Genomic DNA, 25,041 nt, shown 5'->3' with positions numbered 1-25,041 from the left:
TTGCTTACATTTTTAAGGCGTTGAAGTGACCGTTTGTCGCGGTATATGTTGAATTTTCTTAGTTAATTTCAGGACTAAAACATTTTCCAGGATTCTTGTGTTGCATTCCATATTTCACACAAGCCTTCATTCTCTCCGTAGGACATCCACTTTCTTCAATGCGTTTTATCCCACGATCATAGCGGTATATACCAACTTTTAGCATCCGTTTTGCCAGCCAATCTGGCGTTATCCACACTCGCAGTCACACTATTCCACACGTTTTGTTTTTTGCGACTTTTTTTCAAAATCGCCCCAAAATTCGAACGACTTGGACGCTTTTTTTCGACGTACACACGCGTTTTGTTTTTTTGCGCGATTAATTAATGGCAAGAAGATGCGAGCAGGGAAAACGAGTGCGAAAAATTAAATAACGACAAATAACGAAAACATCAGCGGCCGAGCAAGTGTGCGTGCGAGTGCGTACGTGTGTGAGTGTGGCTCTGTCTGTGTGTGCGTTTATAAATAAAACGCTGCGAAGCTGTGTGCGAAAAGCAGACGCGGATAAAGAAGTAAAAGAATGAGCGCAACCAAAAACAAGAGCAAAGGAGAGAAAGAAAGTGTTTTTTAAAATCGTTTCAAAGTTTTAAAGTTACAAATAAACGGAAAGGCGAAAGTGCAACAGAGCGAAAGAGAAGGGGAGAGAGAGAGAGAGAGCGATAAATAGCGAGGTGAATATCAAAGGGAAAACCCATTTGCATCGAGAAATAAAACGAAGCGAACGGACGGCCAAAGCGTAATTGTAAAATTCCACTGTCTGGGGCAGGCTATCAATTGGTGCATGTGTGTGTGTGAGCTATATATACGTGTTATATATGGCAAATATATATACATCAATATTCGGAGAAACATGAAAATATCTCGCGATAATTGTCATATCATATGTATCTCTCATGTGTGCGCAACATTTTGCAGCTATCCTATCCGAAACCGATCTGATTCCGATTCCGACTCCGAGATATCAACCTGTTAAGCGAAGTGGAGCCACAAACCGAGTGCTTAAATGGATGCAACATCAATAATCACGCAAGTTTCCCGCGACGACGAGCAACTGAACGTCTATCCCAGCTATCCCAATGACAAAGGTGAGAAAACGGGGGAAAAACGGGGAACATCGGGGAAAACCCAGACCCATTATAGACCTCCACTCATGACTCATCGCTACTTAAAGGCGTCACAACAAAGACGAAAGGACACTTGTCCGCTGCCAAGAAGTTTCGTTCCACTTACCACCCAACCAACACCCACCGTACCCCCAAAAATAGACCCCAACACCCCGCTGACCTTTCGTGCTCACCCAATTGCGGTCAATATAATCGTGGGAATAGTTAGTTGTACATATGTCGTATTTTCTGTAAGTCTCGACAAATTAAATGGCAATGGCCTTTTTTTATAATTTATACAGGAGGCACTCAGTAAAAGAAACAAAGGTGCTTATAAAGGTTTAAAGCAAAGCCAAGAAATGTTTAATAAAAAATAAAATTAATATATCGTGAATCATTTGTTTATGTGTAGCACACATTATATACGATCTTAAGTCGCCTTTAATAATTAAATGGCAATGGCCTTTTTTTATAATTTATACAGGAGGCACTCAGTAAAAGAAACAAAGGTGCTTATAAAGGTTTAAAGCAAAGCCAAGAAATGTTTAATAAAAAATAAAATTAATATATCGTGAATCATTTGTTTATGTGTAGCACACATTATATACGATCTTAAGTCGCCTTTAATAATTAAAATCTTAATTACAACTTAAATACTTACAATTTCTCCAATAACTAGAACAAAGATACTTCGATTCGATAGCAGTTTAACTCTATCAGGTTTAACTACTATACCAATGTATTTTTAATGAAGTACTCTATTTAAAAGCATTATCCCATTAACAAGAGTTGACGTGGTTTACAACATTTAAGCACTTGTGTATCTCTCAGGCAAACATTTTAAGAAAGTAAAGAAAATGAATTTATAATTTTATCAGTCCCAAAATCTTTATTCCATCATTGTTACCCACCGTGAATTTGCATTAAACTAAATAGATTTACTCAGGATTTCACTCTGATGAATAATAATAGTTAATAATGGTATTATTTTCACCCCACTTATGGCGGTTGTGTTTGTTTCGCCCCCTTTTTGCTCAGCACACAGTGTTTTCTTGTTCGTTGGCCATTGTGAGTGATCTAACCACTTGCTGGCTTCGTTTTGTGGTTGCTGAATTATTTTGCGACGCAGTTGCAACTCTGCCGCCACCCACTGCCCACCGCCCACTTGCCACCCACTGGCCCACTCCCACCTGTAATCAATTGATGACGTCTTTCGGCGCTTGTGACGTCATGGAATTTCGACACGAAAGCCTTTTCTTTTCTCCAATTTTACTTTATTTTCTTTTCGCTCGCTTAACTGCTTAACTGCCTTTGCATGTTTACTTTCGAGGGTCCAACAATAGAAACTGCCAATTAAATTGCACAGTAAAAGCCAGCAGCAAAAAACGTACGAAAAAAAAGTTAAGAAAAAATAGAGGAAAACCGGTATAAAGAGAGGGAGAGACAGCCAAAGAGAAAGACCACAATAAAACTAGTTGTGTGTGCTTTTTTTTTTCTCACAGTGATGCAAACAAACAAACAAAGCAACAGACGAACAACAAAAGAGTAGCTTAAAGGTTGCGATATGGTTGTAATGAATGAATGAATAAATGAATGGTGAGAGCGAAAGAGAGCGGCCTAGGTACACATAGAAAAATTTAATTAGTGTGTAATAAATATTTTACTTGCAATTTGGGACCAGCAAAGTTCGAGTCTTTATTTAAACACAACTTTTTGTGATTAAAAAATATACACATTAAATAGACAGCTGTGGAAATTGAATTCGGTTTTTCTTATCAGAGGTATATTTTTTACTCGGTAATTGAAGATAAGTATAATTGCCAATGTTAATATTTACTTGACCTCAGATACTCAATTTTTTTTTCTGTGCAGAGAGCGAAAAATAAGGAGGGTGGGGCTGGTCTGGGCGTTGAAAAAACCACGACGAACGCCTTAAAGTAAAGTAATAACTAATTTAATCTAATCTGCGGTCGCCACTGCACCTTTTATACATGGCCACATATGTACAGGCTATACTTGATATATAATATAGAAAATATTTGCGGTTAGGTGTTAATCGACGTCATTCGCTCACTTTGATTTCGAATTTGATTTTGATCGACGCTGCTGCCAATTTGGCGCAAATAAATGAATTTTTTTTCTTATCTGACGGCTGATCTATATGTGTCACAAGCTACATATATTGAAACTCAATTCAGGAGCCTACATCTTGAAATCAAGTTATCCCAATGGGTTCCAAATAGGAATCTAAGCGGTTTTTACTAGTTGGGCTTTGAGCAACTGAGAGAGCGTGAGATAATAAGCGAGACGTCATCACAGCAGCATGTACAAACACTTGCGGTCAAGATAGTAGTACACTGATCAAAAGAGGAATCATTTTTGACTTGTTTTGTAGATTAAATACTTATTGGTCTCTGCTTAAAAACGGACAATTTATTATGAGTTACATTTATTGTGTGAAATACTGAATTATTCATATTTTTAAATATGCATTCTAGTATGAGATGCTATATAATATTTATTTTTAATAATTCCTTTAAGAGACAGTTTTGGACATACCCTCTACAATTTAGATTTATAATCTTTTTCAATCACTGGCGTAGAGATTTTTAATCAAAAATCACGAACTGATTATGATCAACTTTTACTTTCTATTTTCAGTAAAACTAGGGAATAGTAAACGTGAGGATTGTAAAACACTTGTTCTTCTAGTTCATAAAAGTTAAGACATTAAAGGAAGACCTGTTTCAAAAGCTCTTTAAAAAAAAACCAACTTCTATTATTCTGATCTCAGCTGTTTTTTGTGTGTGAGCGAGTGGGTGTAAGGGGCCAGTAGGAGTGCGAAGAGCTCGGCAACAGGGGCAAACCGGCAAACGAGCAGCAACAGTTGAAATATGTTTTTCTTTTTTATTTGAGAGTGGGTGCCGCCGCCTAAGTGCTTTTTGCTTTGCCTCACCGCGTATAAATATTAGTATAGATATATGTTCGCCATAACGCCTCACCGCCCCTCCCCCTACCCCTTTGAGTCACCCTCGCTTATAAATACATCTATATTGTTTTTATGGGCAAACGCAAATGCTCTCCTAGTATCTCATTTCTAGGCGCCTCAGCTGAACTGCTGTGATTTTTCCATTTTCTCAAGGTCTTGGAAGCCAAATTACTCACGCACACACAGACAGCGCGTTTTTCTTCGATTTAAGGCCCTTTTTCAGAATATTTTTAATTTTTCACATTTATTGAGCGAGTCTAAAAATACGAAAAAAAATTTTTAATTTAAAGAATGCGAATTGAGTTCAAAGATCTTGATCATAAACAAATTTGAAGAAAATGGAAAAAACTGGATGGACCGAAATGGCGAATTTCTACAGTAAAATTCGGATATGTTTATACATGTTTTTGTATAAACATATCACTTGGTTTAATACTTATGGTAATGCCAAAAGTATTTGAAATTTTTATTATTGCATTTATTGCCCTAATCCGAAAATAGATAATAATTGAATAAACAATTCACGCTCTGAAATATTTATAATTTAAATGTATAAACATTTTATATTATGCAATTATTAGGTAAATCTATAAATAACCGAGAGTCAGGGAAGTTGTGTGAATTCTTTTATTTAAATTTTATTATTCTATAGTATAAACAAAAATATTTTTTAAGCATTTATTACTCGCACCCTATATAATTAAAAAGTGATAAGCAAAAAATGTTGAATAAGGTTCATAATAAAATGGGCAAGACTCATTAAAATATGTAGATTTTTATTTCATTCTCTCTTGACTTTTAAAAGTTTTTGGGACTGACTTTTCGAAAGTAGAGAAAGTACATAATACTTGTAATAATATTCCATCTCTTCAAAAGTGTATTTAAATTACGGCCTTTTGGGCCCTGAAATACACGAAACAGACAGAGAACAGATGCATTGCAATGCTTAATTATCGAAAAAATAATATTATATATGGCCCAAGATGAGCGGACTGCGTGCAAAAGACTTGTGCGATGTTATTTCCTATATACTAATGCCAACAGTCGAGAAACACTTTTAAAATGATGGCTTTAGCTTTTCCTTTTTAAATCGATAAAGGTCAACGAGTTCTGTACATTGAGATTTTATCTCCATGGTGGATATAGGTTCGTTGAACTACGATGGGGGTTAAATAAAGGCCAACCCCCAAAAAACAAAGGCGCGATTGGGGTGCTGCAATTCTAGAAAGCCGTCTTTATAAGGGAGATAGCAAATTGGGGTTTCGAAAATTGTAAGGCAGGTGTTTCAACAGGTACAGTGAGAGAAACTCTGTTGTTATTTTGTTGGCATAGTGATTATTGTATAATCTTGCTCCGATGACCCAGAACAATGCCAGCACTGTACTTAAAAGTGTATTCCTTTAGTTGATATTTACTGTTTTCATTGGCACTCTTTTGCCCATTTATATCACGTGCCATTAACTTTGTTTGCATCTTCTTTTGCTGCGGCTTAAATGTTAAGCTGCCTCTATCTTGAAGTTTAAAAAATAGAAAACAAAAAAAGCTTCATAAATATGCTGAAGGTCGAGACTGTGTGGCATTTTTGTTGCTCTTGGAATCGGCAAGAATGATATCATAGTGTGCCCCCCACCAGATAGCAAACATTTTGATTAGATAAGCGTCTGTGGCCGCGAGTCGAATAAAAAAGTTTCAATGGTGTGTGGGGCATGTGGGCAATTATATTCACGGTTTCCTTAGAATTTTTCTTTTATTTGCTTTAAATTAATTATCAAATAATACCCCCCTTGACGTGATGCCCTCTCCTTATCTGACACCAAAAAGACCTTGCCCGCCAACAGAACCGAAAGTTGTCAAAAAAATGTGTTCAAATTATAACAAAAGAAAATCTTTTGAAATTGCCATTGCCGTTCCGCATCAGTGGAGGTACATATAGACGGGTGTGTTGGCTTTTCTGGATCTGTAGGTTGGCGGGTTGTCCTGAAGATCGAGCCCAATTGACGCGTGAGGCCGTTTAACAGTCTGGCGGAGAAGGACTCGCGTTTGCATAAATTAATGCACCGATTCTAGTTGCTGCCGTCCTTGTCAGCATGATTTTTTTTTATTGTTTTACATAAATCTGCGCGTTAATTATCTGATTCACCCTGTACTAAATATTATTTCTTATTGTTCTTTTTTCTTAAACATTGTTTTATATAAGGTAATTGTTGTAGACTGGGAAACCTTATAAACATTGCATTGCTATAATACAAGTCGGGTATAATTTGTATGGTAATAAAACTGGTTTAGAACATTAATAGCTTCAGTTCAGTTATAAGGCGAATACAATAATTAACAAAAGTTCCCATTTATCGAGTATTCATATCTTCAAGCACTAAATGCACTTGGAAAAACGCCAATCCCAATCTTATATAAATGTTTAAAGGTAATAAATCTAACCATTTCCTTTTACCATTTATTTTGATTTGTGGACATCAAAGGCAACCTGACAGAAATAATTGCTCTCGAAACCATTGAAATATTTAATAATTCAACGTGACCGACTCGATTCGCATACTTTCGGCCCATATTTGGGTGTCTATTAAAACAGAATCTCGCAGAGACATGACAGATTGTTGCCCCAATAATGAGCTATAAATATGGTCATCTAAATATGTCTGGAAACGAGCACAAGAAGAATGCGAAGCGAGTTGCCCACACAAAAACACCTTAAAAATAGGACAAAAGCCTATTTGAGTGTGATGTTGTGGGTGGGTGGGTGCTTGGAATGGAACGGAATGGATGGAAGTGGGTTGGTTCGAGCTGTTGCTCCATCGACGACCCAAATATAGATTGCCTATCAATAATCAGCAAGGATACAGAGCAGTTTTCAACAAGTTGAGTGTTTCGGGTTGGCTTTCGGCCCCTTTTATGCAAAGTTATGCAAAAAAGTTGAGAGGTAAGAGCGGAAGAGGGGTGGGGGCTGAAGGCTGAGGGGAATGGTTCACCTGCCTAATAATTACAAATGCCAGACGCTGGAAAAAGCTTTCATTATGCTAGAGAAGTAGCAGCAACTACAACAAGAGCACACGCTCATAAAATATTCAAGTGCATTTGCACTTCACTTGCAAGGGTTCTATGAGAAAAAAAATACATTAGGAAAGAACAAGAGTGGAACGTGAGGTTTAAGTACCCTTAAAAACCTGTCCTGTAAGCAAGATCTTTCTTACGGTGTTTTAACATCCTTTTTCAAAAGTCAAATAGTTTTGTCAAGATATTTTATAAACCATTTTGTTATATATAACCAGTACTTAAAAAACTTTGATTTGTTAATGGTTTTATTGTTTTGTTGTTCATTGTCTTAAAAAAGTCTATTGATAAACTAATACTTAAAAAATAATATTAAAAATTTTATTTTTTTTAATCGGGTCTTTAATTTTTGTATTTTGAAATAAATATTAAAATAGTATTCGATTTTTTTTTAAAAAAACCCACATATAGCAAGAATTTAAATTGATAAATAAATTTTGATGGGTTGCATTTTCTGTAAAGTAGTTCTGGTACCTTAAAAAAGGGTATGGTAAAAAGAGCGGCACAGAAAGAAAAAGCTCGTCACATCCTAAGCTCAGTTTTCACTTGGCTAACGGTTCAATGAACCGTTACGTCTAGCTTAGCCAGCAAGAAGGACGCTCCCCCACCTCCTGCCACCAAGACCACCACCCCTTTTGCCACCCACCACCCCAAACATCACCGACTTGAAGCTTGTTTTCCCTGCTAAGTGATGTTTGACTGCTGTTTCCTTTTGTTGCCATACAATGCAAATTGCGGACGGACGCATTTTCGCTATCCTCTAACCCTGGCACTCCACTTGCCACCCCCTATCCCTTTTAGCCAAGGTGGCCGCGCCCCAAGCCAGCTTAAAGGTCAACCTGTGACCTTCTACTCATCTATCTATCCATCCAAGTAACTATCTCGCTGACTCGTTCTACCTGTTACAGTTAAACTTCTATAACTCGAACTAAATTTACTTTGGGTACAATGCCAATAGTAGAAGGCTGTTATTTTTATTGTTATTATGTTGTATAAAATGTTTTTGATATGTGAAAATCCAGAAAAACAATTAGAACATTTTTAGAATCTGTTATTACATCACAAGCAAAATAAAATATTCATGCTTATGTTGTAAATTTAAATTTAATACAAATGATTAAGTTCAAACAATTTACAATAATTAACAAAAATACTTTACCATTTTTATATAAAAACTGTAATACTAAAATTTAAAAGCAAACTTTATGAGCTCTCAGAAACAGCAATTAGCATTGAAGTTATGGTTTAAAGTTAGCTTCCGCATTTGCTTTGAGCTAATAATTGCTTAAAATAATTGACTATTTTCTGCCTCGTGAAAATGTAAGATTTAGATCACTGCTGGTAATTTGAAAAATACCATGCTAGCTTTATTAACACTGTCAAAATTTGTTATTATTTCCATGACAAGAACATATAATATGTAAATATTTATTCCATTATTATTATAATTGGTGTTTTCAATGTTGAAGTTGGACTGTAACTCGCTGACTCGCTCTACCTGCTACTTTGTTTGTGTTCGCATGCAATTATAGCATTTCCCATCGATTAAACGCATTTTCCACCCCCCAACCCCACACCACACCTCCCCTCGCCGCGCAGTGTTGCTGCCTTCTAGTTTTGCCTTTGACTTCTATTTTTAAACATTTTCGCACATAAACACAAACCACAAACCAAAACAGACTGGCGGCCAAGCGAAAAACTAAAACAAATTGTCTGCATTGCATGTACTGCAGTATTAACCAGATATAGAAATTGGAATAGATCTATATTTGTCTTATGCAAATGTAGCAAACAAAACAGACAATGTTTATGTCATTATGGGGCACAAACTGTAAATAGTAATCCGAGCAAGGCGAAACATTTGTACGAAAATGGAATGAAAATATAGACGCACGTATGGGAAAACATCGTGGGCGTATTTAGGGGTCTTAAATACTGTGCGAGAAGTTTTTATGAGGCGGCTAGAATGTTGTTTAAATTAATGGAGGAGCCATCAGGAAAATGCTTGGAATTTGTATTAAAATATATGAAGTTTAGCCGAAAGAATGTATTTTTTAATTGGAAAAACCTATTGAGATTTATGATGATCTTAAATACATAAATCCCTACAGATTAGGTTGTTTATTGAACTTACAATTTGTAAACCTCAAACGTTAAAATAATCAAATACTAAATGGAATTATGGAAATGAAAACCGTTTATTAAAGATATTCATCATTCTTCACTTAATACCAAACTCTGAGAAATGAAACATTTCAATTACGATATGAATCCTTAAAACTAATAAAACAATATTTTATTTGCTTGTACAACTCCAGACGACGTGGATCGCCTTAAGCCACAGAAGCGAGGATTATTCCAATCTCTGCTTTGCTGCTGGCGACGAAATCGAACGAAAACCAACCAGAATGGCACACAAATCGATGGTACAACAACACCGCCACCATTACCGGACCAACAAAGGTACCTACTACCTCAGGTTAGGCTTACCGATATGCACAGAAAATGCATGGTCATCGATTTGGATGAGACCCTAGTGCACAGTAGTTTTAAGGTGAGTACATCTAGAGGATCCTTCAATATGCCTCATATTAATAATGTGTGTGTGGTATTTTTCAGCCCATACCGAATGCTGATTTCATAGTTCCAGTGGAGATCGATGGAACCGTACATCAGGTGTACGTTCTGAAGCGACCGCATGTGGATGAGTTTCTGCAGAAGATGGGTGAACTGTACGAGTGCGTTTTGTTTACAGCATCACTAGCCAAATATGCAGATCCCGTTGCTGATCTGTTAGACAAGTGAGTTGACCTTAAACTAAATATAGTTTTAATTTAAAATTTAATGTAAAACAAGGGAGAACGCTATAGTCGAGTACCTCGACTATCAGATACCCGTTACTCAGCTTAAGCGACCAAAGGGAAATGGAGATATGCAAGCAGCAAAGCGAGATTTAAATGCGCCACCTACCGGCGGAAGACAGATCTAAGCGTTGTGTGCGTTGGGGTAGGCGTGACAAATTCATTGTTCAATAGAATAAGTTAGCCGCGCACTTTGCTCTCTCTGAGCGCCGGCAGTGCTTTTCTCTTTGCCGCTAAGTTCGGCCGGCAACTATTTACATACACACACATACACGCGTAAAAACATTTCGCACTGTCTGACTCTGACGTCATAGCTTTTTTTCTTGGGAGGTTTGTGGGCGTTAGAGTGGGCGTAGAAAAATTTTTTTTGGGTCAATCGATAGGTATGGACAAGACTAATACATTTCAGTTAAAATTTTCTATCTAACATCAAAACTGTAGGAGCCACAGTTTTGGGCGGTTTGTGGGCGTTAGAGTGGGCGTGGCACTCTACTGAAACAAACTTGCGCTGCGTAAGAAGCTCAGGAATCTGCTCGCTAAATCTCAATAGCCTAGCTCTCATAGTTTCCGAGATCTCAGCGTTCATCCGGACAGACGGACAGACGGACAGACGGACAGACGGACAGACGGACAGACGGACAGACGGACATGGCTAGATCGACTCGGCTAGTGATCCTGATCAAGAATATATATACTTTATGGGGTCGGAAACGCTTCCTTCTGCCTGTTACATACTTTCCGACGAATCTAGTATACCCTTTTACTCTACGAGTAACGGGTATAAATACATTTAAATGCGTATATACTATTTTACTGACTGAATTATTTGTTAAACTTTAATTTCAGATGGAATGTGTTTCGTGCAAGACTGTTTAGGGAATCATGCGTTTATTACAGGGGTAATTACATTAAGGATCTGAATCGTCTGGGGCGGGATCTTCAGAAGATTGTCATTGTCGACAACTCACCGGCCAGTTATATCTTTCATCCAGACAATGCAGTAAGTAAAGAAAACGTTCAAAGCACAAACCCCATATTCATTTTTTTAATTTTTGTGAAAAGGTTCCTGTAAAATCCTGGTTCGACGATGTGACCGACTGCGAACTGCGCGAACTGATCCCGCTCTTTGAGAAGCTTAGCAAAGTCGATTCCGTCTACTCGGTGCTCTGCAATTCGAACCAGCCGCTGAACAATCAGACCAACCAGCAGCACCCCCAGGAGCTGCAGCAGGCGCCGAACCAGCTGCATCAGCAGCACCAACAGCAGCAGCAGCAACAGACCATCTCTGCCACGACAGTTATTACCCAGGCAACAACGCTGTCTGCTCCGACCATGTTGAACCAGCAGCAGCAGCCAAGTCCGACCAGCCCACAAAGCGAGCTGCTGCAAAAGACGTAACATCAGTGGGAACTAATGTTTATAAATATATGATAAATTGTATACATATTACAAGACCAAGCAAGCCGATAAGCAAGCAAACAAAAAGCCCCTTCCCCAAGCTCTTCACTCATTAACCCAGGTCGCAAGAGAACGGGAGACGAGTTGAAACCAACTACCATTTGCTATATACTATAACCCCGCTCGACACCTAGGCTAAGCATAAGTTTTATATGATATACATAATTTTTACAGAACCCTATTTACACGGCACATTTGTTATTTATTCTTGTTTTGCTCTACCAATTATAAATATTATTATTTTTTTGTGTTTTTTAAACAACTGCTAATTGCTTATTGCGTTTTGCGATACCCCGTCTAAGGGGTATATTAAACCAAAACATAAGCCTCTATTTTTACCCAATAATCATAACTCTGTAAGCATATTTAATGGTAAACCAACTGAGCAAGCAAAAGATTTAAAGGCATAAAACAAAAATGATAACTATACATATGAGCAGAGAGATAAAATCAAATTCAAAATAGCTATATTTATATATATTTTTTATTAAAAAAGAAAATAAAACAAAAATAACTAAGAGTAAAATGAAGAGAAGAGAAAACAGAAAGAAAAACTTAAAACAAAATATATACATAATATGTGTACTAAAAGAAATTGATATATACATACATGGATATATATTTAAGGCGTGTCTACACATGTTTATAGCACTAAGGCATGTATAATACTTCGTATATTTATTAATGAAATAAGTTTATACGCGGTCAACCACTCACGCTTGACCGTTGGCACTGGCAAATGTCAAAGTTAGTATATCGGGTTTATCGCGGGGAAGGCTTCATCGTATCACATTCTGGTTTCCTGAAATGTCTGTCAATCGTGAGTGGTGGGCCGCATATAAACGAGTTAAAGTTGCATTGCAAGAGGGTGAAATGGGCTAACTGTAAGCCACATTGTATAGCATCTAGAAGTCTGCGGCGCGTCCGTAGTTAATATATAAAGAACAGCTGGGACTGCGCTTGACTGTGGCCCAAGGACCCGAATTTACATTCGATCCCAATCTGTACTCACATTCAATCCGATCTGGTATTAAGATAATCCCACTGTCCTAGAGCAAATTCAAATTCCCGTCTTTGGGACTCTGGCAAGCGCAGTTGCAAAACATTGTACTAGGCTTAAATGAAAATTATACATCTATATATTTTAACCAATTTATGTTAATTTCCCCTCTTATCAAGTGCGCTTATGAAACGCATTGCAATATATATTTACGACTACTTTAACACTTCTTTGAATTGAACTTCATCTTCGGCCGCGTTCTGTATTCTGTGTTAGCATGCGAAGACGGCAATTGATTGTAAACGATGAAACACCTATAGCTTCTTTCAACTCCGACCAAATATCAATCATTATATAGTATATATATGAGCTCAAGCTGGCCACGCCGAAATCCCACCTGATAAATATATTATATAGACAAAAGACGCTATTGCTATCCAAACCACTCGACACGCTCACAGACCAGTCCATTTCTTCTTTCAATCTTTTATTCTCTATGTAATGTCTATGTCTTGTATTTCTCAACTAACTTTTGCAACAATTCTTTTATTTAGAGCATAAGCCTTTGTGTGTTTTAATTTGCTTAAACTAAAAATAATAATATTGAAGGAAACAAAAATTGGCACGTTGCAAACGCGCGATATTCTCATATTTTTTGCAATCAAGCAAGTAAATTTAACATAATGCTAAAATAATATATGTATTGTATATCATTTACACCCGCAGCAAAAGTCTAAAGCAAAAACTAAACAAAGAGGATTGCATCTAATCACGGAAATAAAATGGGAAAACGTGTTTTGATTGCGTATATTTAAATGTTTTACTTTTAATAAAAGCAAAACCATTTAACTTAATTTATCATAAAAGGGAAGAAATTCTATTTTTAAAGTGAGCCTATAAATGTAATGCATCAATGTCGACAAAAAATAATTAAAACAAAAATTAAATTTCAAAATCTACAAATATTATGTCATCAAACAATAAAAACAAATTAAAACCCAATTTGGAGTTCGTTTTATTTTTCTTAAGCCCATTTATAAGCGAAACCCCATTGACTCATATGTATATAGCTAATTTTTTTTCACCATTTTATGAGAACTCACATACATCATTTAGCTACTCCATTACATTCCAAGTGGACCAAAAGTTTGTTAGCGTTATCGCATCAGTCAGGTTACCATGGCAACAAGGAAAAAAAAGATACAAAAACGATAAAGTAACGCATAATTATCGCAAAAGGGCTCGAAAGTAAAAGAAAACAGGACACCTAACGCTCGTTTCTTAGTCTGTTTGCTAACATTTTCCAGACTTAAATAAAAGCTAGCGGATTCCTGTCAATTCTAAGTCCGTTGACGAACACTGCGATAGACTCTCTTTTTAATGTCGTACATTGGTCCGCCGGAATTATCTTATCCTTATAATCTCTAAAACAAATTCTTTAATTCCCCTTCATAAAAAGGCTGGTAAATACAAAGTTACAAAGATTGTTGTACTGTTTACTACTTGTCAGTTGGAGCATCGGTGCAGTTTAATAATACGCTAGGCAACACATGCAGAACAAAATCTACAAACTTACTTTGGCCTATTCTTTTGTGTTGTCCTTGCGAATGGGATCTGTTTGTGCCTAACCGAAGTAGACCTTCTGGGTCACGCCGCGGGACAAGGGGGTAGCAAGCACTTGTCGCTGGCACGGGGACGCTTTGATGGCAGGGCGATCGGTAACAATGGTTACTGCGATGCTGGAACTAAGCAAAGGTTGAGCTAACGTGGTTAGCTGCTAGTTGAGATATTGTAGGATTACGAGCTCTATTTCCGGAAGCAAAAAGTAGAACCGCGGAGTTATAAGTAGCATTGATAACTGATTTATTCTTAAATTGATACATGCTTATATACTACTTGGAACATGGAAGTCTAGTGTAATGAATAGTGAAATGAGATATATACTAAAGTGTTCAGGAAATTATGATTATGGTAGCAGTTCGCGTAGTTAGATCGGCTGATAGTGCAAAATGTGCTGACTGCATTGGCGGGTCAGTGTACCGTTGAGTCGGTGAGTTAGTGAGTCGTATAACATGCTGATCAGCAATTCTCATCTGCAGTGGGTGCTACTGATCGCCTGGTACTGTTTCCAACTTGGCTACTGCTTGGTTTGTTGAATGCTGGTCATGTTGAGCACCCTTGGGTCCTTACACCACAAGACACCTTTACATATCTCATGTTTGGCCTATTTAGTATTGTCCTTGCGAATAGGTTCCTCAATATGGCAAGATAGATTTCTGATCAAATCGGTACAGCAACAGTAAAATGATTTGTCAATAGACGGCGCATCCTGCGCTCTTTAAAGTATCGTCCTCGTCGCCACATCATAAACATTGTTTGTTCGGACTAAGGGCAGATTTGTAATACATATTGGCCATTAGCTGCTAGCCATAACATTAATAAAAATTGTGTTTTTTGAATACGGAATAAAGTTATATTTATTATTCAAATTTGTTTTTAACGCACATACACATACACATCATCGAGCTCACAATTTCCATCGTTCTACACACTATTTAATACATTCATTTATATATCTTTAGTTAAATATATTTGTCTTGAACTTAGCCGCTAAACTAAAGATGTAGGCAATGGGGTTGATTTGCTTGATTTTTCGTTAAATAGGCCAAAAACACTTAGTTTATACATTTATATGCGCAATGCTTTATGGGGCCTTGCTTGATGTTAGATCTTGTTCGATTTATATAGTCTTTTGAAAGCTTTATTTTTGTAGCAATGCGAGCGAAAGGAATATACAAAATGGATTTGAAACATATACATTACTTTAATAGCAAATCGCTTCGTCTCCATCTCCATTTGTATAATCTCAAATACAAAATACATCGAAAAAGTTGTATGTTTAATCAGTATTTAGTACATAGTTGAAAATGTTTGCTTAGCGATTCTTCGTATTAAATTTGTTTGTAGGTTTCGTTTGAATTAATATTTAAATGCATTTAAGTAACGTGTTACAATTACAACATATTTTATTCATTGCTATGCGTGTTGTTCTCAGGTTGCTGAAATTCCTTTTACATAATAAATAGATCATTTCATAGCTATATGGGTTTATATAAATATGCAATTTATTTTATCGATTTTGTGGCTGTAGTTGCACTTTAACATTTTACTTAAATGATTTTCTGACTAGACTAGTGCATAATTAGAATTGGATCGCATTAGAATTTATTCATTATTTGTTTAAGTATGCTAGTGCTTGGGATCGATTGGTTAATTTGTTGTCTTCGCTGTATTTGCCATGTTAATATTTTAAGAGTCTTTGCGTGCTGTTGCTGAAGCGAAGTTTTCGATCCTAGAGAGCTGGTAGCGTCTCAAAGTACGTAAATTAGTACGTATTCCTGAATTTTCACTTTAATTTTGCTTTTTCTAATACATAATGCCTGATTATTCATTCCATCTAGGAGAAACTTCGCTCAGAGTCCATGCAAGTACCTTAAAACGTTGACAGTTTCCATTTGGTGTTCTCTTTTGTTGTGTGCGCTTTACAATTTGTTAATATCTCAGTATGTGAAATAGAATCTTGAATATTGCACGCTTAAACAAACTCTGGTTTTGATTATGGTTGCATTGGTAAATTTGTTCGGTGTTCATTTGCTTACGATTGCATTTAGGTTTTTGGTATACAAATACTTTAAAGGACAAAAACGTTTTGTGTACTTTCGGCTTATGATCGAAGAGTAAGAAATACGCAGAAATGTACAGAGTAATTACAGTAATACATGCATAATATGTACTTAAGTGAAGGGTAGCCATACTTGGCCCGGACCCCAACTCGTCCATCCGATATCGGTCAGCGATGACGCTTCTGTCTTGGCTGTGTTGAATTCTTCTTCGCGATTCGTGGTTTATATATTTTTGCAGCAGATCAGCGGGGACCAATTAAAATGGTTGAAGGAAATGAAACGGGTGGGATTTTTGGGAAAGAGAAAAAGCATTAGCGGACTATCTAAAGCGTTTGGTGTCGGTTGTTAAACATGCGCGATGGGCATCTGAAGCGTCTTCGCATCCCGATAGGACTTATCCTACACGTACTGGTGCTCGCCAGCCATTCCATCTGGGCAGTCCACGCTCAGTAGCGGCTCCTTTTCGATGGTCTGATGCGTCTGGGCATCGTAGTCGTAGTAGTTCATCCAGTCAACCCGCTTGGGCTGAACCAATCCGAAGCAGCTGCACTCGAGGAAGTCCACAAGGTTCTGGATGGGACCGCGTGTGAAGGGGCTGTGGCCGCCCTTGGCCTGGAAGTGGCGATACCGTCCGCGGTTCATGCGCTCATTGGTGGTCATGCCCAGGCAAATCACCTGATATGTCTGACAGATCGTCAACAGGATCACCCAGGACATGTGCAGCAGAGCGTTGCCCATTACCCAGCCCACCCACGCATCGCAGTTGCCAATGGCCCGCATGGCACCGAGAAAATCTGTGGGTGACTCGCGCATAAGATGGATTCACAAGAGAATCAATCGATTAACTCACCATCGAACCGCACATTGCACTGGTTCACATAGTACTTGGAGCCGCCGTACAGCATCCAGACGCACATAATCAGCAGCATCCAGAGGAATCCCATGAAGTAGCTATGGTTCTTTAGCCCGATGCAATTGCCCACCCAAGGGCAGTGGTGATCGAATCTCGCCACACATCGATCGCACACAGAGCAGTGTTTGGACCGAATAGGGCGGCGCACCAGGCAACCGGAGCAGAAGGAGGCGGGCTCAAAGCCGATTCCACCTCGCTCCGAAAGCTCTATGATGGTCTATAGGGAATAAATAAGTTGTGTGTCACATATACTGAACTACTCATAACTTATTCATAAGAATGACATATTTTATCTACTTAAGAAAAGTGGGCTTACCTTAAATCGTTGCTCCCTGGTGGGCCGAATAATGCCCGGATCTCCCTTCCACGACTTGAGAAAGCACACCCACAAGGCGAGGGAGGAGATTAGGAAGCAAACGGTGGTCGTAAATGGCACAGCATCGTCGATGTACATCAGCCAGGTGACATAGAACCAGGCCTTGGTAGCCAGGTAAACGCTCAGGGGCAGTAGGGCCATCAGGTGCTCATCGAACAAGGCCTTGCCGATCGTGTGGAATATGGCGTACAAACAGCCCAGTAGGAAAAACTTGATGATGTACAGCGTGTTCACGGTGAACACGATGCCAGCCAGATAGAAAGCAGTGAAGGGACATGCCACCATGGACCACCACCTCAGGCGCTTGTCGTGCCGCAGTTTGGAGACCAGCGATCGCCGTTGCTGCGAGGTGAGCGCCGCCTCTTTCACGCGGTCCATCACCTTGGCCCCTATCCAAATTGCTCCCGTCTGGGATTCCAGCATCGAGAGCGGCGTCTCGCCCCGCAGATTGGGCACATCCAGCGAGGCCTTAGACTTGAGCACCAGTGTGGAAATGGCCGTGGCATTGCGTGCCAGGATGGCCCAATGCAAGGCCGTGTTTCCATGCGTATAATCAACCATTGCGGGGTTTGCTCCGAGGGTCAGCAGCAAGCGCACGGGATCCAGAGCGCAAACCTTTAAAAATTAGATCATTAGTAATGCTGAATTTTTTAGAATATTTTAATCTAACATAATTTTTAATTGCTGAGGAATATTATTAAAAGGCTTTAACAAAGACTTTCGATCATAAGCAAGTTATAACTATTCCTACATATTCATTCTTTTAGAATTTGACATTTTCAACATAATTTCTATGGCATTTTATTCTTATCTTACATTACACATTCATTGCGTATTTCCTACAACAATTATACATTAATCAAACTCCCAAAAGAATAAAAATTTCAGTAAAACTGTGCTAGTCAAGACTTTCTTATTATTCCAGATGTTTATAGATTAAATGATAAACCAAAAGAGGAATGTGTTTTTCAAATTCGTACTATGTACCCCATGAAAGTGTGGTATCACCGTGCCCAAAAACAAACTCACCTTCCATGCTGCCCACATCAGCGCCGTCATTCCGCCTCGATCCTGGAGATCCGGGTCTACGCCCTTCGCTATAAAGTAGGCCACCAGAGCAGTGTGCGCGAACTGGGCGGCGATGTGTATGCAGGAGCAGCCCTCCGCATCCCTGATCCTCGGATCTGCGCCAGCGGCCATGAGCAGGACGACGGCACCGAGATGTCCCTGTCGGGTGGCCCAGTGCAGGGGCGTGGCGTTCAGCTCCCCGCCCACGGCGTCCACGGTGGCGCCCTTCTCAAGGAAGTACCGGATGATGTCCCGTCGATTGTTGATGGCCGCCCAGTGGAGCAGGGTGACCGTTTCGCTGTCCGGTTGATTGACATCCCACCCGGACTCGACCAGCTCCCGGACGCGGGCAATGGCCCCGTACTGGGTGGCCTTAACGATATCGAAGCCACTATAGTCGGGCTCCACGGGCGCGGTGGGGGGTTGTTGGGCGATCAGCGCCGACTGTCGCTCGTTGTCCGGCTGCTGGCCGGTTCCCGGGACACAGGAGCCCGTGGTGGCCGCCTGGCAGGCACTCTGGTACATCGCTGGCTTCTCTGGGTTCCCGTTCCCTTGGGGTCGTCCAAACGTGATTCACACTGCGATGTGCTCGTCGTAACATTAACCGTCCATCCCCCTCCTTCCAGCGGGCGAGCAAGCGAGAGGGGTGAGGCGAGGTGAGTCGAGCGGATGGCGAGAGAGAGAGGGAGAGAGCAGGAGAGACACCCCCACCAGGCACTGTTTCGGGCAATTCACAGGTTTGTCATTTTCACCGCAGGTTTCCTCGGCAGCTGCGTTCTCCTCCGTATCGCGGGACACCTTTCTCGGAAGGATCTCCAGGTGACAGCACGGCTATCGCAGTAATCAGTTTAATGCGTTTTACCTGCCAATTCCCAATTCAGGAGGACTACAAGCGATTTTGGTGGTACAATACAAGCTGATAGCACTGAGTGGCGCGTTTTCCAGCACTGCCACGGGGAATTTCACAACTTTTTCGGTATTTTTTAAAGTGCAGTTGTGGTATTTTTAAGACATTTTAAGAACCAACTTTAGTTTTTTATTTTTAATGGATTAAATTAGTTATTTTTTAAATACATTAACAATACATACATAGTTCATAAAATAAAAACAGTTAAATTTTTTTACTACGCCGATTTTTTTATATTTATTTTAATTTCGTAAGAGCTTTACGACTTTTGATTATGACCTCTGCTATAGTTTTATATATAATGACAGCAATAATTAGTTTATAAAAGAAAGATATATTTGTGAATCAAATTTCACAAATCGTTGTTTTTAAATTTGTGGTATATTTTCAGCAATTGCGGTCACACTTTAACCACCTGCAAAAGCGCGCCTAATTTTTTGGCATCAGCACATCTTGTCTCATGTTTTTGCGAAATTTTAATTAATTTGGGTACCCAGAATGGACGCCAAGCGCAAGTTTAATGGACCATCCAATGGCCAGGCCAAAAAGCCCAGGTAGGGAAACCTTTAACAGTTTAATCCAGGCATTACAAGTTTTACCCCTCAGGAACCCAGACGACGATGAGGAAATGGGCTTTGAGGCGGAGCTGGCCGCCTTTGAGAACTCCGAGGAGATGGACCAGACCTTGCTAATGGGCGACGGACCCGAGAACCAGCAGACCAGCGAGCGTTGGTCCCGTCCAGCGCCCCCAGAACTTGACCCGTCCAGGGATAGTTTGGAGTTTCAGCAGCTCGATGTGGAAAACTACTTGGGACAGCCTCTGCCGGGAATGCCAGGTGCCCAAATAGGACCCGTGCCGGTGGTCCGCATGTTTGGCGTCACCATGGAGGGTAACTCTGTGTGCTGCCATGTTCACGGCTTCTGTCCGTACTTTTACATAGAAGCACCCAGGCAGTTCGAAGAGCACCACTGCGAGAAACTACAGAAAGCTTTGGATCAAAAGGTCATTGCCGATATCCGCAACAACAAGGATAATGTTCAGGAGGGTGTGCTAATGGTAGAGCTGGTGGAGAAGCTGAATATACACGGTTACAACGGAGACAAAAAGCAGAGATACATCAAAATCTCCGTTACGCTGCCAAGGTTCGTGGCCGCCGCCTCGCGTCTTCTGAAGAAGGAAGTTATCATGTCGGAGATCGACTTCCAGGACTGTCGCGCCTTTGAAAACAACATTGACTTTGACATCCGCTTCATGGTGGACACGGGAGTGGTGGGCTGCAATTGGATTGAGCTTCCGAAAGGGCACTGGCGAATGAGGAACAGCCGGAGCAAGCCTCTGCCTGAATCCCGATGCCAGATCGAAGTTGATATTGCTTTCGACAGGTTCATCTCCCACGAGCCAGAGGGCGAATGGTCCAAGGTGGCTCCCTTCCGCATCCTCTCGTTCGACATAGAGTGCGCTGGTCGCAAGGGAATCTTTCCCGAGGCCAAAATGGATCCGGTCATTCAGATAGCCAATATGGTGATCCGGCAGGGAGAACGAGAGCCCTTCATCAGGAATGTTTTTACCCTGAATGAGTGTGCTCCCATTATAGGAAGCCAGGTGCTGTGCCACGATAAGGAGACCCAGATGCTGGACAAGTGGGCTGCATTTGTCCGAGAAGTCGATCCGGACATCCTGACCGGCTATAATATTAACAACTTTGACTTTCCATACTTGATCAATCGAGCAGCGCATTTGAAGGTTAAGAACTTCGAATATCTTGGCCGAATCAAGAACATTCGCTCGGTGATCAAGGAGCAGATGCTGCAGTCCAAGCAGATGGGTCGCCGCGAGAATCAGTATGTGAACTTTGAGGGAAGAGTTCCCTTCGATCTCCTGTTTGTCTTGCTGCGCGACTACAAACTTCGCTCCTATACACTCAACGCTGTGAGTTATCATTTCCTGCAAGAGCAAAAGGAGGATGTGCATCACAGCATCATTACCGATCTTCAAAACGGAGACGAGCAGACACGTCGCCGCCTGGCAATGTACTGCCTCAAGGATGCCTACCTACCGTTAAGATTGCTCGAGAAGCTGATGGCCATTGTTAACTACATGGAAATGGCCAGGGTGACGGGAGTGCCGCTGGAATCCCTGCTCACCCGTGGACAACAGATCAAGGTTTTGAGTCAACTGCTGCGCAAGGCCAAAACCAAGGGATTCATCATGCCCTCGTACACCTCTCAAGGATCGGATGAACAGTACGAAGGAGCCACTGTGATTGAACCAAAAAGGGGCTACTATGCCGATCCTATCTCGACGCTGGATTTCGCCTCCCTGTATCCGAGTATAATGATGGCGCACAACTTGTGCTACACCACCTTGGTTTTGGGTGGAACTCGCGAGAAGCTACGGGAGCAGGAAAACCTCCAGGACGACCAAGTGGAACGCACCCCTGCCAATAACTATTTTGTAAAATCTGAAGTGCGTCGTGGCCTGCTACCTGAGATCCTGGAGTCCCTTTTGGCAGCAAGAAAGCGCGCCAAAAATGACCTCAAAGTGGAGACAGATCCTTTTAAACGAAAGGTCTTGGACGGTAGGCAGCTGGCTTTGAAGATTTCAGCTAATTCAGTGTACGGATTCACTGGTGCTCAGGTGGGAAAGTTACCCTGTCTGGAAATCTCTGGCAGCGTTACTGCCTACGGCCGCACCATGATAGAGTTGACCAAAAACGAAGTGGAGACGCACTACACACAGGCCAATGGTTACGAAAACAATGCAGTGGTCATCTACGGAGACACAGACTCCGTGATGGTCAATTTCGGAGTAAAAACCCTGGAGCGAAGTATGGAGCTAGGTCGCGAGGCGGCGGAGCTGGTCAGCTCCAAGTTCGTGCATCCTATTAAACTTGAGTTCGAGAAGGTCTACTATCCCTACCTCCTGATCAACAAGAAGCGCTATGCGGGATTGTACTTTACCCGACCGGATACCTATGACAAAATGGACTGCAAGGGCATCGAAACCGTGAGGAGAGATAACTCACCACTGGTGGCCAACCTGATGAACTCCTGCCTGCAGAAACTACTCATCGAAAGAGATCCTGATGGCGCAGTGGCCTATGTAAAGCAGGTGATAGCCGATCTTCTCTGTAATCGCATAGACATCTCCCATCTGGTCATAACAAAGGAGCTGGCCAAAACGGACTACGCTGCCAAACAGGCGCACGTTGAGTTGGCCGCCAAGATGAAGAAAAGAGATCCTGGCACGGCACCCAAGCTGGGGGATCGTGTTCCTTATGTGATCTGTGCGGCAGCTAAGAATACACCAGCTTACCAGAAGGCTGAGGATCCGCTGTATGTGCTGGAAAACAGCGTTCCCATCGATGCCACCTACTATCTGGAGCAACAGCTGTCTAAGCCGCTGCTGAGAATCTTTGAACCTATCTTGGGGGACAATGCAGAGTCCATTTTGTTGAAGGGAGAGCACACTCGCACGCGAACTGTGGTCACATCCAAAGTGGGTGGACTCGCTGGTTTTATGACGAAGAAAACCGCCTGCTTGGGCTGCAAATCCCTGATGCCAAAAGGTTACGAGCAGGCCTGCCTGTGTCCACATTGCGAGCCCCGGATGAGTGAGCTCTATCAGAAGGAGGTTGGGGCCAAAAGGGAACTGGAGGAGACCTTCTCGCGCTTGTGGACGGAGTGCCAGCGCTGCCAGGAATCCTTGCACGAGGAGGTGATCTGCTCCAACAGAGATTGTCCCATCTTCTACATGCGACAGAAGGTGCGCATGGATCTGGACAATCAGGAGAAGCGGGTGATGCGATTCGGCCTGGCCGAGTGGTAACCAATGCATGAATTACTGAATTGTTTAATCCTATAATTTATTAATTATATTACTAGAAGTTATTACAAAGTTTCTTTCGGTTCGTGGATTTTTGCGCAATTTGCAATTTGAAAAAGCTGTTGACGATTCCTAGCTGGCGATGCTTTGGACACACATTTTTACACAGGGGACTGGGGGTGCTGGGGACTGGCTAAGGATCTACTTGCGACTCTGCAGGGTGTTGGACAGCCAGTCCATGGCCTGGTCGAGTCCCTCGCCCTTGGTGGCCGACGTTTTAAATATTTGAAATGTGCGGTTCTTAAGGTTCTCCAGCCCTAACGCATGATGCACCTCGGCGACGGTCATGCATCCGTCCATGTCCTGCTTGTTCGCCAGGACGACCAGTATCGCGCCGGCCAGCTCCTCCTCCCGCAGCATATACAGTAGCTCGTCCTTGGAAATGCCTATACGGTCTCGGTCCGCCGAGTCCACCACGTAGATGATGGCGTCTGTGTTGCTGTAGTAGCAACGCCAGTATGGTCTGGAATGGATTTAGAGATTGTAAACCGATTTTTAAAACAGAAATTGTATTTCCTATGCTTTAGCTTTTAAGTTAGTTTTTGCTTTTTTTAATAGCAAATGTTTGCTTCAAAATTGCCAAAAATAAATTATATGGTGACTAACTTTATTCTTAATTTCACTAAATCAAGATTTCTTGGGAATGATAAGAGACTCATGTACATATGTAAGTAATATTGAAAGCTTGCGGAAATGGAAGTGAAAAAGAACAAATAAAATTAACATAATTTTTAAGAAAAGTTATCAAAACACGTCAAACAAATCAGAATCCCTTATCTTGTGGTCCTCTGTGCTGACTCACATAATATTCGTATGTTTTCTAAAAAGCCAGAAAGGCTTAAGTCTAATCTTTGGTTGAAAAAATATGTAACAACATGAACTTTGCTTCTCAATAGGTGTAAATTAAAAATTGATAGACAAACAAATCATCGTAGGGCTTCTAAATATGTGAAACCTAATTACATGCTTGTCTTACCTATCATATTATGAAATCCCCCTCCCCCGGAATCCTCCACTCACCTAATACTTGTTTGTCCGCCCAAATCCCAGACCTGGAACTTGAGGTTCTTGTAGGTGACTTGCTCCACGTTGAAGCCAATGGTGGGTATCGTGGTGACCACCTCGCCCACCTGCAGTCTGTAGAGGATGGTGGTCTTGCCGGCGCCGTCCAGGCCGAGGATCAAGATGCGCATCTCCCGGGAGCCGAGCAATCCGCGAAAGTAGCTGAGCACCCCACCTGGAGGAAGAACGTACGATTTTTATGACCAGACATCGTCACCGGGTGTCGCTGGAGTGGGAAGTTCCATTCCTGAAGTCTACAAACCCATGATTACGGCTGAACTTTGTCTAGTGCTGGCGCTGCCTCCAAATGCTTAAGTGTAAACCTAATTAATTGTATTTGGTGCTACAATTAATACAAAATCGAAATAATCTTGTTTTCACTTTTTTTGGGCAGAGAGAATGGTTTCGTCTTTGCCATTCACAGGTCACGCGAACATGACGTGTCACAGTGTGCGTTCATCGGACAAATATTTTAAAAGTAACAAAAAATTAAATAACTTTAAAAACGTGTACATTAAATTATACTGAATCGAATTAACTAACATTTTTAAAGACTTAAAAAAGTAATATTTAAAAAATATTTTTAGTGATCTGCGGTGAACGCGCCCACTTTTATTGCCGGTTGGCAGA

General features: G+C 40.8%; 4 protein-coding genes across 4 annotated transcripts; 2 read left to right on the top strand and 2 right to left on the bottom strand.

Moving 5' to 3' along the window:
• The first annotated feature begins 266 nt into the window (after nt 1–266).
• Nucleotides 267–13,382, top strand: LOC119555465 (phosphatase Herzog). Its single transcript, XM_037866870.1, has 6 exons — nt 267–710; nt 955–1,124; nt 9,516–9,751; nt 9,817–9,998; nt 10,905–11,058; nt 11,121–13,382. The coding sequence occupies exons 2-6, from the start codon at nt 1,043–1,045 to the stop codon at nt 11,454–11,456; spliced, it is 990 nt and encodes a 329-aa protein (XP_037722798.1). The 5' UTR covers nt 267–710; nt 955–1,042; the 3' UTR covers nt 11,457–13,382.
• Nucleotides 13,383–15,619: 2,237 nt separating this feature from the next.
• On the bottom strand, nt 15,620–19,497 carry LOC119555457 (palmitoyltransferase Hip14). The gene is made up of 4 exons (XM_037866858.1): nt 18,518–19,497; nt 17,429–18,103; nt 17,050–17,329; nt 15,620–16,993 (listed from the first exon to the last, which is right to left on the bottom strand). Exons 1-4 carry the CDS (start codon nt 19,079–19,081, stop codon nt 16,599–16,601), a joined length of 1,914 nt encoding a protein of 637 aa, XP_037722786.1. The 5' UTR covers nt 19,082–19,497; the 3' UTR covers nt 15,620–16,598.
• A 359-nt stretch (nt 19,498–19,856) lies between these two features.
• On the top strand, nt 19,857–23,357 carry LOC119555451 (DNA polymerase delta catalytic subunit). The gene is made up of 2 exons (XM_037866827.1): nt 19,857–20,017; nt 20,070–23,357. The coding sequence occupies exons 1-2, from the start codon at nt 19,962–19,964 to the stop codon at nt 23,290–23,292; spliced, it is 3,279 nt and encodes a 1,092-aa protein (XP_037722755.1). The 5' UTR covers nt 19,857–19,961; the 3' UTR covers nt 23,293–23,357.
• On the bottom strand, nt 23,305–24,832 carry LOC119555474 (ADP-ribosylation factor-like protein 1). Its single transcript, XM_037866882.1, has 3 exons — nt 24,674–24,832; nt 24,370–24,586; nt 23,305–23,812 (listed from the first exon to the last, which is right to left on the bottom strand). The coding sequence occupies exons 1-3, from the start codon at nt 24,675–24,677 to the stop codon at nt 23,491–23,493; spliced, it is 543 nt and encodes a 180-aa protein (XP_037722810.1). The 5' UTR covers nt 24,678–24,832; the 3' UTR covers nt 23,305–23,490.
• Between the last annotated feature and the right edge of the window lie 209 nt (nt 24,833–25,041).

This window comes from Drosophila subpulchrella, chromosome 3L (genome assembly GCF_014743375.2).
Source record: "Drosophila subpulchrella strain 33 F10 #4 breed RU33 chromosome 3L, RU_Dsub_v1.1 Primary Assembly, whole genome shotgun sequence".
Lineage (NCBI taxonomy): Eukaryota > Metazoa > Arthropoda > Insecta > Diptera > Drosophilidae > Drosophila > Drosophila subpulchrella.
Note: the sequence above shows the minus strand (reverse complement) of the source record. Positions and strands in the feature narration are given on the sequence as shown.